We start from the raw sequence: 13,650 nt of genomic DNA on the forward strand, positions 1-13,650 counted from the left end.
GAGCAGCCCTGGGCTGCTGGGAGGTGCCAGCTCCTGGTCTGCCTGCTGCAGCCTTGGCACAGCACTGGGATAACCCAGCCCATGGGGAAACAAGGCAGCTCCATCACAGGACATGCTGAACCTGCTCGCCAAGGTGAGGACTTCAAGGGGCTGCAGTGGCACTCAGTATGTCAGGAGCCAGTCACTCAGGAGGGAGAACTACCAGCACCTCAGGGGGCTGCAGCTGACCCTTCTGGATTAATCAGCACTGGATCTGCTCTTTAATAGTCCTGGGCTGAGGGAAACAGGAGTGCATCAGCTTAGATGCCCTTCCTCTGGCAAAATGACACTAACCTCCAAGAACAATTTAAAGAATTAGCAACCCAACTAGATAAATTTAAATGCTTTTTTTATTAACAATCATTTTACATTACAAGGATAATATGACAAAAGGAAAGTTCTTGTGTACATACCATGATATATCAACATAGCTCTATTCGTATCCAGTGTCCTAGGTCCTTTCACACAGGTACTATAAAGCATAGTCTGTAAAGTAATAACATTTTAATGTCTCCAAAAGAGTGATATTAACATATTAATACATATATAGTAATAGACGTCTAGATATTTTTCTCTCATTTCATATGTGTGTGTGTGTGGTGGGTGAGTGGGTGGGTGAGAGATCGCCTGAAACAGTTCAGCAGGGCTGTGCTTGGATGTGGATAAGGAGAGGTTTGAGACAAAACCTCGTTTTCTGGAAGTAGAAATGCATTTTTGCTAACTGTCAGGTGAGTCTATGAGGATGCCATGACTGGCAGAAAACTCCGTAGCCCTCCTGTAGCATTTGGGACATTACAGCATATGAGACGTGGTTCCCGCGTAGCCCAGCGAGCTTATTCGACATGAGGTGCGGTGCACGGGAGCCCCTCGCCGCGCGGGTGGGAGGCGAGGCCGCGGGCTGGGCTGGTGCGGGTGTCAGTGGCTTCGGAAGGAGGGGGCTGGAGTGAGAAAACTGTCTCTGAGGTTTGTGAGGAACAGGTGCTGAGAGCTCCCCACCGCTGAGGGGCTGCGGCAGAGCGGGGAGCCGCCGCCGGGCAGGGGCGGCTGAGGTGGATTACCAGTTGTGTGGAGGAGAGAGGCCTGGGAGAGGGCACTGAGGTGTGTGACAGGGCTTGGGGACAGCTTGCACAGCGTTTGCTCATGCAAAACCAGTGTAATGATCCATTCGGATGTCAGAATTACAACTCACCCTCCTCCCGACCAAAGCCAACAAATAAAACAAACAGCAAGGAGTGCAGTGGTTGCTGGGCCTGGCGCAGAGCTGCAAAGGCAAACCTCCATGCTCTCCCCCTCCAACCCTTGTGGGGAAGCAGCTTGCTGACTGACCACCTGCTGCCAGACTGGCCAGAGGCACCTCTCAGGTCCTCTCAGGTGTCAGCCAAAGGCTTCAGGATGCAGCAGGGCCAGTGTCCTACGAATGGCTGCGTGAAGGGAGGGGTGGAGGCATGAGACAGCTGCCCATCCCACAGGCATCAGCAGATATTCAGGGAGGGCTGATCCACCCCTATCCCAGCACGGAAATGCTGGTCATGGGAAAGCAGCTGTCTCTGCACGAGCAGGATAAGAGGGCTGCACCCTTTGGTGCTTCAGCCTGGCAAGGTCCGAACGCTGTGTGCTGGGGCCCAAAGGCACGCGTGCGACACTGACCATGGCTTCCATACAATCACATCATTCCCTTTCCTCCAGAAAGCCTCCCTGGGCCCCTGGCCAGGCAGGCTGCTCATGAGCTGAGGAGCGGCTGTGAGACCTGAGGGACTGGAGTGGCTCCTGCAGCAGAACAGTGGCCAGCCTGACCCAACACAGCTGAGTGTGCCTTCCCAATTGGGATCGTGCACTCTCATCCCTATCACTCTGACTTCACAGTTCCTTCCCATTTGCACTGTTCCAGCTTCATACATTATCCCTGCCAGCTTCAACTGCATGGCTGTATCCCTTCCTCTGCTCAAAACTGCCTTGGCTCTCCTGCTGCCTTTATCCCAGTGCCACGGCTGTGTCGCTGACTGATGCCCACAAGTGCACCCACGCTCTCGCTGGTGCCACGTGAGCACTGGCCAGCGCAGGGTCTCCCTGGCAGTGTGCTGGCAACTGCTGAGGAATGCCAGGTGGAACTGCAAAAAGCCACGTTTCCACAGCACCGGTGCCTGCAGTTGCCAACCGCATCCATGCAGAGAGACAAAAGTGCATATGAGGGTGGATATGTGTCTGTCAAAGTGTGAACACACAGGCTCTCAGCAAGAAGCTTTCTTGGAAGAAGGACACTCAAGCCAAGCATTTTCCCCTACCAAGACATTCCATTATTAAACCAACCTTATTTATCACTTAGTTACCATGCCAGCAAGGAAACCCCTTGCCCTAAACACAGCCAAACCCCTCTCCATAGAGTGCTATACATGTAAATGTAGGCCTCAGTGTATGGCTAAAACCATCCCAAAGTCCAAAGTCTTCAGTGTTACGTGCCTTGTGCTAGAACACAGGCCCAGCCTTACACAAGGGTGGTTGAGTCTATCTCTATATTATATCTTTATATCTATCGAAAACATAGAAATATATAAATATATAGGATTTCATTTATAGATATATAAGCATGTGATTTTAATCTTTTGTACTGTGTGTATATGTACTGGGATGTGCGTATATACAATATATAGACCATATGCATATGTACTGTATACATACACTAGCTTACATGCACACACATCATACATGTCTCCAAGGGAGACAGGAATTGCATAGGCATTACTGCATTGGATACAATGGCTGGGGGATTAACGTACCATTTCTCTGCTTTTAAGACCTCTTTTAACAGGGGTGAAAGGGGAATCTGCAAAAGCAGAGGCTGTTGCTGCTTATTTGCAAGCCAGCTGTCTAGGCACTGGTCAAACAAGCAGCAATCCTCATGAGCTAAGAAAGGAGGGGGACTCCAAAGACCCCGCGGGCCATCTGGCTGAGTTTGTGCTGTGAGAAAGAGATGGACCGAGCCTGAATCATGTCTGAACAGTCATACCAGCAAAAGCGTCACCAGTACGGGGGACATGGCTGCAACTGGCTCAAGACCCAAGGCAGACACCACATGAGGACCCTGTCCACCGTGTCCCCTCGCAGCCCCCGTGACTTCCGTGTGCTTTTGCTGGTAGGGGAAGAGCTTTGGTTTCTTGTGAGGGTTATCCCTGCTGAGGTCAGTCTCGTGGCTGGAGGGCCCGGACCCCCGTGGACAGGGGTGAGCCCTGCAGAAGGACATGTCTAAATGTGCTTCACAGATTTCTGCTTCACAGCAGGGTAAAAGAGGCAAGGAGCCTGAGCAAAAAGTGGGGAAGGGAAATTGGCAACCAAAAATCCCATGGGCTAGAAATACAAACCCAAGGGTTTGAAGAAGTGTGCATTGTTCACAGTCAGATGCCATAGCTAAGATGCAGGGGAAGGAGACAATAAAGAGCTCATTCAAGAAAAACTGAATCCTCTGTCTTTGTAGCCTAACCAGTTCAAGACGCTGTGGGCAACACATTCAAAACAGCTCCTCTCACTCTCTCAGCACAGCAGGAAAGGCATTGATTAAACCTGATGCATGGCAAACTTGGAGCCACACAGGCCTCCCTCAGCACCCTGCTAAGCTCTCCCCACGCCTGCTGCTGCCTCCTGGCCTCACTGCCACCAGGCTGGGCCCAGACAAACAGGGTACAGAGATACACCTGCTTCTGGGAAAGGCTTGAGAGCCCTAGGAAGCCAGGGTGCTTTGCATTGATATTCCTCCCTCCTCCCTATCTTCTTGTCTTTGCTGATAGTCATGGTTCCATCCACAGACTATCCACGAAAGTAAGAGCTACAAATCTGAGATAGGCAGGTTAACCTGGAGAGAAACTTGCAAAGCACCTGCATTACCCTAGGACAAAGGTCAGGTTTATTTTCTGGTGTGCAGGTAACAGGGAATTGTGTTGGAGGAGCTGGGATAGGCTGGGCTGGGCCAGCTGCTCTATGAAGCTCTTGTCTATCCTCAACACCAATCTAAGGAGTCTCTGACCTTTCCTATCACGGGTATCCACAACATCCAGTGGCAGGGAATCACTGTTTGAAATCAAAAGTTATTTGCTAAAGGAACAAGCGCTCTGCCTGTGTCAGCTGGCTGCCAGAGAATATCACCATATGCTGCACATTTCACTGCACCATTAGAAAGAAAAGCTGCCAGTGAAAGGTGTCACTGATGAAAGCAGGATTTGCAAGTGAACCAAAGGGAAGGAGTGACAAATTGGAAGAATAATTTCTGAACAGGCCACTGGCAACTCTCACCTTGCCATTTCCTCCCCAGTAGTAAAAGTTATGAGGCTTTGATCGAGAGCTGTAAACAGGCTGCTTGGGCTGCTCGACACAAGCCCTGGAGGAGCATTCCTCTCTCCAAAAGTCTTTGGAGACTGTCTCCAAATGTTCCTTCCCTCCATGTGGGCCAGGCACTTTGATGGGCCTCTGTGCCAAGAAGCTTTTGCTGTTGCAAATGGAAGAGCAGGTGATTTTTCCTCTCCACCCATGAAAAGCTATGGAGTTCTATGGATTATGTCATCTATGTTCACCTTACCCATCTCCAGTCAGAAACTAATGGAGCAGCAGTTTTTCTGTCTTTTTTATCTTTTTACATATCAAGTTTTAAAAAGGAAGGGAGCCTGCCACCTCTCTGGCAGGCAGCAGCTCCAGAGCTTTGTGGCAGCACCCTGAGCAGAGCCAATTCAAACCATGCCTGGAGAGCTACGAGCACCTTGTGTGGAGAGGTCCCTACTCTACGGTCAGGCAAACAACCACCCAAGGCTGTTCAGCTAGCAGGGGGTTTCCAGTTTAATTTTCGCTCCTCTGGATGAATGGATCAACTCGATCATATAATTTGTAAGAAAATGCAGGAAAACATGAAAACAATGCCATTTTTCATGCTTCCTAAGTATGTCATATCAATGCCCCTGTGTTGCAGCTGTGTGATGCCCTGACCTAGCTTGTGACATTTCCATGAGGACCACAAGGAAGAGCACCCAGCGCCTGCACCCCTGGTGGCAGTTTGGCAGCAGCTGGGTGGCCCTGGCACAGGTGCCCTCTCCTGCCCCAGCCAGCCTCAGGCTGCACGTGCTGTCAGAGGTAAGGCAAGGGGTGAGTGCTACAGAGGGTGCTGACCAGCCCTCACTGCTACATTCACAGGGTCCACTCTGCTCCCCTTGGACCATCTGACTGGAAGGCCCTGTTTTACAGCGAAGGGGCAGTGTCAGGACACAAGGACAGGCCACCACTCGTGCTTTGGGTGGGCTCAGTCCCTCCTCAGTCCCACAGGGACAGAGGCAAGCACTTCCAAAACCCTGACAAACACCAGCCTAGCTGCTCCTGTGTGGTCTGAAAGTTGAACCAGTCCATAGTGGCTTGGCTGCACACCTCTGCCAGTGCTGGCTGTGAAGTTCTGCTGAAGGCAAAGGGGTTAGCAGGAGGTGAGTGAGACCTAGGTAGAAGTGTGTGTTTTCCTGGGGAAGACAGTGCGTGAACCCTGGCAGTGAAAGTGACTCAGAGAGAGATCAGTTCCAAACATGCTACATCTCCATTGAAAACAAACAAAAAAGTTTAAAAAATAAAATAATATTATATATATATATATATTTATATAAATGAAAAGCTATTAACTAGCAGCAACGGTTCTAGAGATATCATAGCACCAAGACCAAGGGCAGGGGGGGTAACAGGAGAAAGGAAAGGTTCAGTGTTGCTGATACCACCATCATGTTTCCAAACAACACAGCTTGGCACAAAGCTCATCCCTCTGGGAAGTGAGAACATGTTGGCTTGGACATCTTTTGGACAACACGTCTCACTCCCACGATGGTCTGGTCAGGTTGGTGCTGTCCATGCCACATCAGCAGGGCAAGGCACTAGCATCTGTGGAGTTTTTGCACCTTTTTTGTTTGTGTGGTTTTTTTGGTTGGTTGGGGGTTTGTTTTTTTTTTTTTTTTTTCTCTTTTTTAACCTGAAGTGATATTGTGTGGATGGAACTTGTTTACTTTAAAAGAATAAAACAAAGAAGAGCCCCAAGCCCACAAAACAATCTCTTTGTGATGGAAGGTGCAAGTCCCCCACTCACATTTCAGCTGGACTCTGCATTCCTTCAAGAAAGGAAGAAATATTTTGCAGGAAGAAGCAGAGCATCCCTTCTTTCTGCTGTCATCAGTCTGCTGTGCTGTGGAACATGTTACCTTGGTCACAAGAGAGTAAGTGAACCTTTGTAGGACATCACACATGAATATAATCCAAGATAAACTTGCATTGATAGCTCCTGCCACCAAACTGCAGCAGGTTTTTCTTTCAGTCATTCCAAACAAAACAAAACAAAACAAAACAAAAACCCCACAACAATCTAGGATTATAAAGACATGGTATAAATAATGTAAATTAGAATATAATTTTTTAAGCCTTTGAATCTCCGCCCAGAGGTGGCTCTCGACTCATTGGCTGTCTAGCTTCCACAGCAGCCCTGGTTTTGAATGAATAGTTGTATATATATATATATATATATTTATCTCATACAATATAAAAATATAAATGCAAAAATTTCCCCCTGCCTTCTCTATTTTGCTATTTTATAGTCTGCACATGACATCATGTTATAACATATGTATGATAGACTTGTACTACGGTTATCATAAAAAGAGCTGAAAGCCAAGTATTACTCTACAGCCCAAAGGTAGGGAGAACTGAGAAAGAGTAATCACAGTATAGTGGAGGCATTTGTTTCTAAATCAGAATAAAAACCCAAAATAATGCCCCCAGCCCTCCTCTCCTGTCAGTAATTTTCTGAGTGAAGAAAGCTTCCACTCAACTGAAGAGAACTGGGTGGAGCTGGGGGCAACAAAACACACGGGATGCTCTGTCAGAAATCAGAAATCTGATGGTCGCCAACAAAAGGCTCAAATGGCTCAATAACTGGGCTGAACAATGGAAAGAGAGGCAGAGATAGAAACCGAGGGGAAAACAAACAAACAAACAAACAATCAACCCCAAAATGAAACAAAACAAAACAAAAAACAACCCAGCAAACTGACAACACACATACAAAGGAAACCGCTGGGAGGATGAGGCTGACAAAGACCCGTTGTCTAGCTTATAGGTTGTTAGGTTTGAACATGTAGAGTATGGCCCCAGCACATGCTTCTAAAGAATGAAATGTTGCCACCTACATTGCAGCTGCCATGGTTGGAGACACCAGTAATGTCTAAACATTGTCTCAATCTTTAAAATTCTGCTTAGCTTCTATCAGACGCACATCGTCTTAAATTTTCAGTGTGGGTTTTTCCTTAATATAGATAATATATATATTTTATATAATATATCAAAGTTTAGAGTATAGATTAAAAAAATTATCTGATCTGAGGCATTCCTTCCTAAATATCAGGGTAAAACTCAGAGCCATGGTCCATGCTCTGCAACATCGGCTTCTGGTCAAGAGATGACATCCTGCTCAGCATTTCGGCTGAGAGCGCGTAACTATTGCCTGACTTCTCCTCGAACCAGCTATCGAGTGCCCTTTTGCAATCGAAGTTGGCAATGGGCGGCCCGTTAACAGCAATCGTCAACAGGTCACTGAGCTGCTCCAGCGTGAGCCGAGAGCGGTTGTTCTTGCGCACTCTCTGCAGGGCGGTGCGCCCCTTCTCACAGCAGGCCGAAGAGGTGGGAAGGACTTTGAGGATCTGAACTATTTTATTTAGGAGGGGAAATCTCTGTTTGTATTTACAAATGTGACTGAGCAAGTCTTTAAAACCATTTTTGGTATAATAATCCACCTTGAGTTCTCGCCACTCCATCAGCAGACTCCCTCGGGTGTCCATCCCCTCTCGGCAAACCTCTCTGGAAAATGATGGGACTGTCTCCAGGTGTTCAAATATTTGTACCATATCCTCCTTCCCATAGCTCATGAGCTCATCAGTGCTTCTGGGCCAAGCTGCAAGGTCAAATACCTGACAGGCCTTCACAAATGTCCGGCTGCGGGAATCAAACCTTTGGGCTAGAATCACCTGGGTCTTCTGGCAGATCTTTTCTCTGATCGACTGGAATTTGGCTTCAGCCACCCGTAGATTTTTCACAGCAATGCCATTAAAGCTTTCACGGAAGTTTTCCTCAAACTCCTGCAAGTACTCCCCAGGGGAGTCTGCTAGCCGGCTGATCTCCTGGATGGCCTCCTCTATTTTATCGTCCACTTGTGACACAAGAAGGTACTCCCCTTGGAAGACATAGGCAAGGCGTGAAAGCACAGCAATCACATCCAGCAGGAAGTAGATGAGTTTAATTGACTGGTAGTCCATCAGGAACTGCAGGAGGGCCAAGGCAATGGCAGAAGCATCTGCCCTTTGGGTCTGGCCACTGACATCTTTGAGATGGGCTACAACCTCAAGGTAATCCTTGATGAGAGCGTTGAGCACGTTCTGCTCCCCAATGATCCATTTCACTGCTCGAATGTCCCCCAGGAACTCGGTCTCCTCACACAGAGTGGCAGCAGTGACCCTTAACTCACACATGAGTCGGGGAGAATAACGATAGAAACTGAGCAGTTGCTTCAAATTGTTTTCTAGCTCCTCCAGACATGGTAGCTCCTTCCCACTAATGGCATCCAAAATTTCCAAGTGGGGCCTATGCACCATAAAGGGAAGGCAGAGGAGCCAGGGCAAGGTCTTTCTGATTGTCATGAACAAGTTGGCTCTCAGGCTGGCGGTAATGTTAGCACCATCAACTCCCAAGCCGATAGTTGGCTTTTCATCCTGCAGTCGTATTCCCAGGCTGGAAAAAGCCCGGTCTAATGCTTGAAGGTAACTGTCTGTTGTAGAAAAGCCAAGCTCCTGAAGAGACAGGAATTCAGTTGCTGGAGGCCCATCACTGCTGGTGTACTGCACATAGACTGCAACTGTATCTGCAAGCAAGTCATCGCTCTGCCCATCCAGAATGATGCTGAGGAAGGGAGATTGCCGGATGCGCTCAACCAGGTCCTCTCGGAGAGCCCGGGCGATATGGTGAATTAAGATCTGGCAGTCTCCTTCATTCATGTACTGATCCACCACCTTGAGTTCACACTTTCTCAGTAGTTCTGCCAGAGGCCGAAAGTCGTAGTAGGGCCTGCCCTCCAGGGCCAGGTGGTAGGCTGTATTGAAGAGCAGGGTCATATTTCGGCACATCTCTTCTGTCTTCTCTGGGTGCATCCTGAGCTTGTAAAGCTGCAGGCACTTCTTGTGGAGGTTGCTCTGGCTGTGAAGCTTTATTGTGTGTATCTTGAACTGCTTAGAGCCAATGATGAAGGCTGAAGTCCGAGAAGATTGCACTGTGTACTGCCTACAGACATGGCACCACATCTCATTCAGTGTCGGGGAGTACCGCAGAAACCAAAACTTTTTAAGCCACTCTTGCTTGAATCGCCGTATCCTCCGGCCCGTCGCAGAAGACATCTTAGAAGGCTCATCTGTAGCAGCAATCATGTCATTGGAAACTGATTCATCGGCAGAATCCACCTCTTGGTCATCGTCCTCCATGATGGTGGGAACTGAGATGATGCTTTCTGAAGCTGTAACAAAAAAGGAAAAAAAGGAAAAAATATGGCATTTACAAAGTTGCTGAGCTAGAGAAGCATCCTACTGGTGAGAATAAGAGCACTGCCCAAAGAGCTGGCCACAACCTCTCTTCTTCTGCCCACAATACATTATAGACAGAATTTGAATCATGACTTTGAAAGGAAAAGAAATCAATATTTCTGCATAAGAACTTTGTCTCCAACATGCCACAATGAACAGCAGAAAAGGACACTACATCCTGGCCACTTGAACAATACACTGTGTGACCTAAATATTCCTTTTACTGAAGGCTCCTGGCTGCTTGACAGCATGTTCCTGGAGGAAATGAAATGTATCTTCAGAAAGCCACACGTGGTTGTGTTAAGGCAGTGGAGGAAACAAAGAGAGATTTCCAACAAGGGACACAGCAGGACATAATTTCATACACAAAGAGAGCACATTTCAGCATTACCACAAAGTCATTCATACTTTCTTGGTAGCTTGTAAGGCATTGTGGAAGGTCTTCCGCTGAAAGAGAATGCATCAAAAATACAGCAAACAAACTGTCTGCAATGGAATGTCTTTTTTATTGGCAGTGCATTATCAATTACAATGGCAACAAATAGAGCAAATTGTCATACAGAGTCTTTCCCAAACAGTGTTTTCCACTGTACCCACAGCATCAGCTCCTGGCCCACCCAGTCACAAAACCTGACAAAGAACCTTCCATGGAACCACAGGTTCACCTGAATACTCAGAGCAAAATGCTTTAGATGGGTACACAGCACACAGGCATCTCACTACTCTCCTTAGGCAGGGTTTGGAGAATGCTCTAACTCGGCAAGGCTTACCTGTGGGGTCTGAGAACTCTTGGAGCTCGGGTACCTGGGGCGGTAACACGGGTGCCTCGGGTAACTTCCCAGATCTCAGCATGTCTAACTCAGCCTGCAGCTCCCGGATTTTCTTCTTCAGACGGATGCAGTTGGGGCAGAAGGATGTGGTGGGGATTTCATGGGAGTTGCCTTGTGCAGAGGCCAGTGACAGCTCAGTTGGGCTGTCTGCTTTAAGTGACAGGGGCTCTTCTTCCTCATCTTCAAGGATGCTCATTTCCTTGGCTGAGATGAAAGAGGAACTGTGAGGGACCCTCCATTCGCTCTCCCTCTGGTTTCTGCTGAGGCTCAGGGAGCCATGCTGCATGGCACTGCCACACTGCTCAAAGATGTCTTCAGCCTGGTATTTAGATACTCTTCTGAGGGAAAGTGGTGTACTTGATGCTAACTGATTCTCTTCAAACTTGGCAGATTCCAAAGAAGCCTCCAAGACATCTTTGAAGATGAGGTCAATTTTTTTTTTCTTTGTTTGGGGGTGGGATTCTCCCTCGTCACAGCTGCGCTTGTAGGGGCTCTTCCCCTGCTTTAAGGTAGTGAATTGGAGTGCTCCCCTTGCATCCTCTTGATTTTCTACATTCTTTTCTGAGTTTTCGTTCTGTAACATTTTGTCTCCTAGAATGGAAAATGAGGGGTGGGGATTATCACTGGGAATGGAGCAACATCCCTCAATTTAAAACTCAAACAAAAAAGAACAAAAAGGCAGACTGAATCCCTGCAGGTCTGCATATTATGTTACAAGCCGGGGAACTGACACAACTCGGTGGAAACTGAGGCTTGCAAGAGAAGCCCCGCTAATGGGCATGTCTGCAAAAACAGAGACAGTCCTGGGTAACCACAGCAGAGCAGAACCCACACATTTCAAAGAGAAGAGAAACTACAGGCAGCTTGTTTAGCCTAAAGGTATAACCAACCTGCGTTGGAAGAGGACTATGAGGTGAATGACTGATCATGGTGGAAACTATACCCAGAGCCTAAGTGCTATTTTGGCTGGCTGGAAGTCCTGTGCCTGTTTTGACTTGGTAAAAGGTATCAAGCGTACAGCAGTGCAGAGAGAGATTTACACCATTTCATGACAACCCCAGTGTCTGTGCACACCATGGCACAAAGTTTGCAAGCCCCTTTACTCTTGTTCAGTTTGGAGGCTGCTCCAGAAATGCAAAGGTAAAGGAGTAAAAACACACACTTCCACACTTAAAACCTAAGGTACACATTGTCAACTAAGCTACAATGGGTGAATGCCCTCCAAGGATGGGACATCTAGCTTGTCCTGGTGGAGTTTGGGAGCATGACCATTCAGTAATTGAAAAAAAAATATTAAAAGCAACCTAATATAAATTATTAATTGCTTAAAATAAAGGGAATAGCCAGATTTCCTTACCTGGAAATTCAAAAGACGATAGGTTTGGCTCAATTTCCATCACTCTTCTATCTTGTAAATAACTTCAAGCATTGATGGCTTCCCAAACAAGACGCTGCGTTATGCTGATTTTTGGTTTTGTTTGCTTAAAGTGCATTCATGCTTTCATAAGAGTTATGGAGCAAAAGCTACCATTCCCTCTCTAAGGAGAGCAACGCTCAGAATGCAGAAAAGATGTAAGACTTGAAAAAGTTAGAGTAAGGCGCTGTAAAAAGGGCTGGCCTGAATGGATGGAATTTTGCACTGGGTTTGTAGGCTGGCTAGGAAACCCAGCCACCTTTTTAGTGAATCCATAACAACAGATCTCATTTTCAACACATTGATGAGAATTTCTATGGACAAAGCTTTCACTCTCTCTCTTAGTATTTCCCCTGTTATGGACCACAGCAACACCTGTGAGAGGTAGTGATTTAGAGAACCGGTTCTTCTTTCTTGGTGATTTTTTCCCCCAACCAGCCGAGTGCTTCAGCCCTATGGAAAAGCTAGAAATCACAAGATGATCCCTCATATTATTGGTCTCAAATCCAATGATGAGGCGGCTCAGAAATCATCAGCAGAAACAAAACCATGTTATTTTTCTGTGAGTTCGTAAAGTGTGCCACTTCCTTTGACAAACTCATCTGCAGGGATTTGAAATCTTTTAAATAGAAAGTGACTCAGCAGATTTTTGTGCTGCTTCCTGACCACTTCCCAGTGCCCTCCCAGTTGAAGCTTCGATGTCTCTCACAAGTCTAGCAATGGCCCAGGTGATGCTCCGTTTTAACATCTCTGTGCCCCTTTTGTGAAGGCAGGCTGAGCCCAGCTTGCAGCAGGGTGAGCTCACCAAGATGTCAGGGGGTTTCTGGAATGGTCTCCGTAGCCACATGAGTTTCTACCTGAGGGTGCATTAGGCTGTGGCAGATTCTGGAAAGTCCTGAGGCAGATCTTCACCACACTGGTAGCACAGAGCAGGCTGTGAGTTACTGTTTCAGCTCCCACAAACCATGACACCATGACAATCCAGGACTAAAGACGTGCTTGCATGGCAGGGCAATAGCTCGTAGCCTTGGTGCCCCTGTGGAGCAGCTGCTCCAAGGGCACAGACTGCCTCTTGCTGTACTTTCAGAAAGGACTAAGACATCTGGATGACTGTGTATATTACTGCAGCAAAATCACTGCAGCCTAATCACTCACTGGTACCTAATCACTCACTGGTGTTCATTGACATAAAAAAGCAAATTCATACCAATGTTAATTCAGAAGTGGGAATTGCCCAAGTACAGCCACCAAGGTATAACACTGCAAGTGCATAACAACCTTAAGGTGATAGAGATAACCAGCTTTTTCAGGACATCTTGTCCACATCATGACTGAAGAGGAGACACCTTTTACCAAGTCAAGGCAGCAACAGCAGCTGTGTAATAATATACTCAGGAATCATAATTACAAATTATATTTAGTGTGGCTGCCCCTCTGAGGCCCTTTCATTCTGCATCTAGCCTGGAAAGAAATGTTCCTAATTAACTTGAGGTATCAGCACTGTACAGATGAACAGATGCATTAAGAATTTTTGCTTTCCTCTAAAGCTTCCTATATTGCTGACAATATGTGGACCCAAAGGACTGCTGGGTTTGTTTCAACATTGCTACTCTTTAGACAAGATAACAATTTTTATCCAAGGAAGAATCAGTCTGACAAGTACAAAGCCTCCTGTACGTTGTATACACATTCTAAGGTTGTGAGACTAAGGAGCTGATGTCGCGCTGATCCCAAATTATCTTTC

General features: G+C 47.1%; 1 protein-coding gene across 5 annotated transcripts in view; it reads right to left on the reverse strand.

Moving 5' to 3' along the window:
- Positions 1 to 371: 371 nt before the first annotated feature.
- Positions 372 to 13,650, reverse strand: part of PRDM11 (PR/SET domain 11) — a 48,748-nt gene continuing 35,469 nt past the window's right edge. For 3 of the 5 annotated variants that reach the window (XM_064424911.1, XM_064424910.1, XM_064424913.1), the window contains 2 exons: positions 10,433 to 11,083; positions 372 to 9,595 (listed from right to left, as the gene is read on the reverse strand). In XM_064424911.1, coding sequence (XP_064280981.1) covers positions 7,431 to 9,595; positions 10,433 to 11,083 — 2,816 coding nt within the window. In that variant the 3' untranslated portion in view covers positions 372 to 7,430. Of the gene's footprint in view, positions 9,596 to 10,432; positions 11,084 to 11,849; positions 12,810 to 13,650 lie in introns of those variants that run through there. The other 2 variants (XM_064424914.1, XM_064424912.1) reach the window with 2 other exon arrangements.

Source organism: Passer domesticus, chromosome 6 (genome assembly GCF_036417665.1).
Source record: "Passer domesticus isolate bPasDom1 chromosome 6, bPasDom1.hap1, whole genome shotgun sequence".
NCBI lineage: Eukaryota > Metazoa > Chordata > Aves > Passeriformes > Passeridae > Passer > Passer domesticus.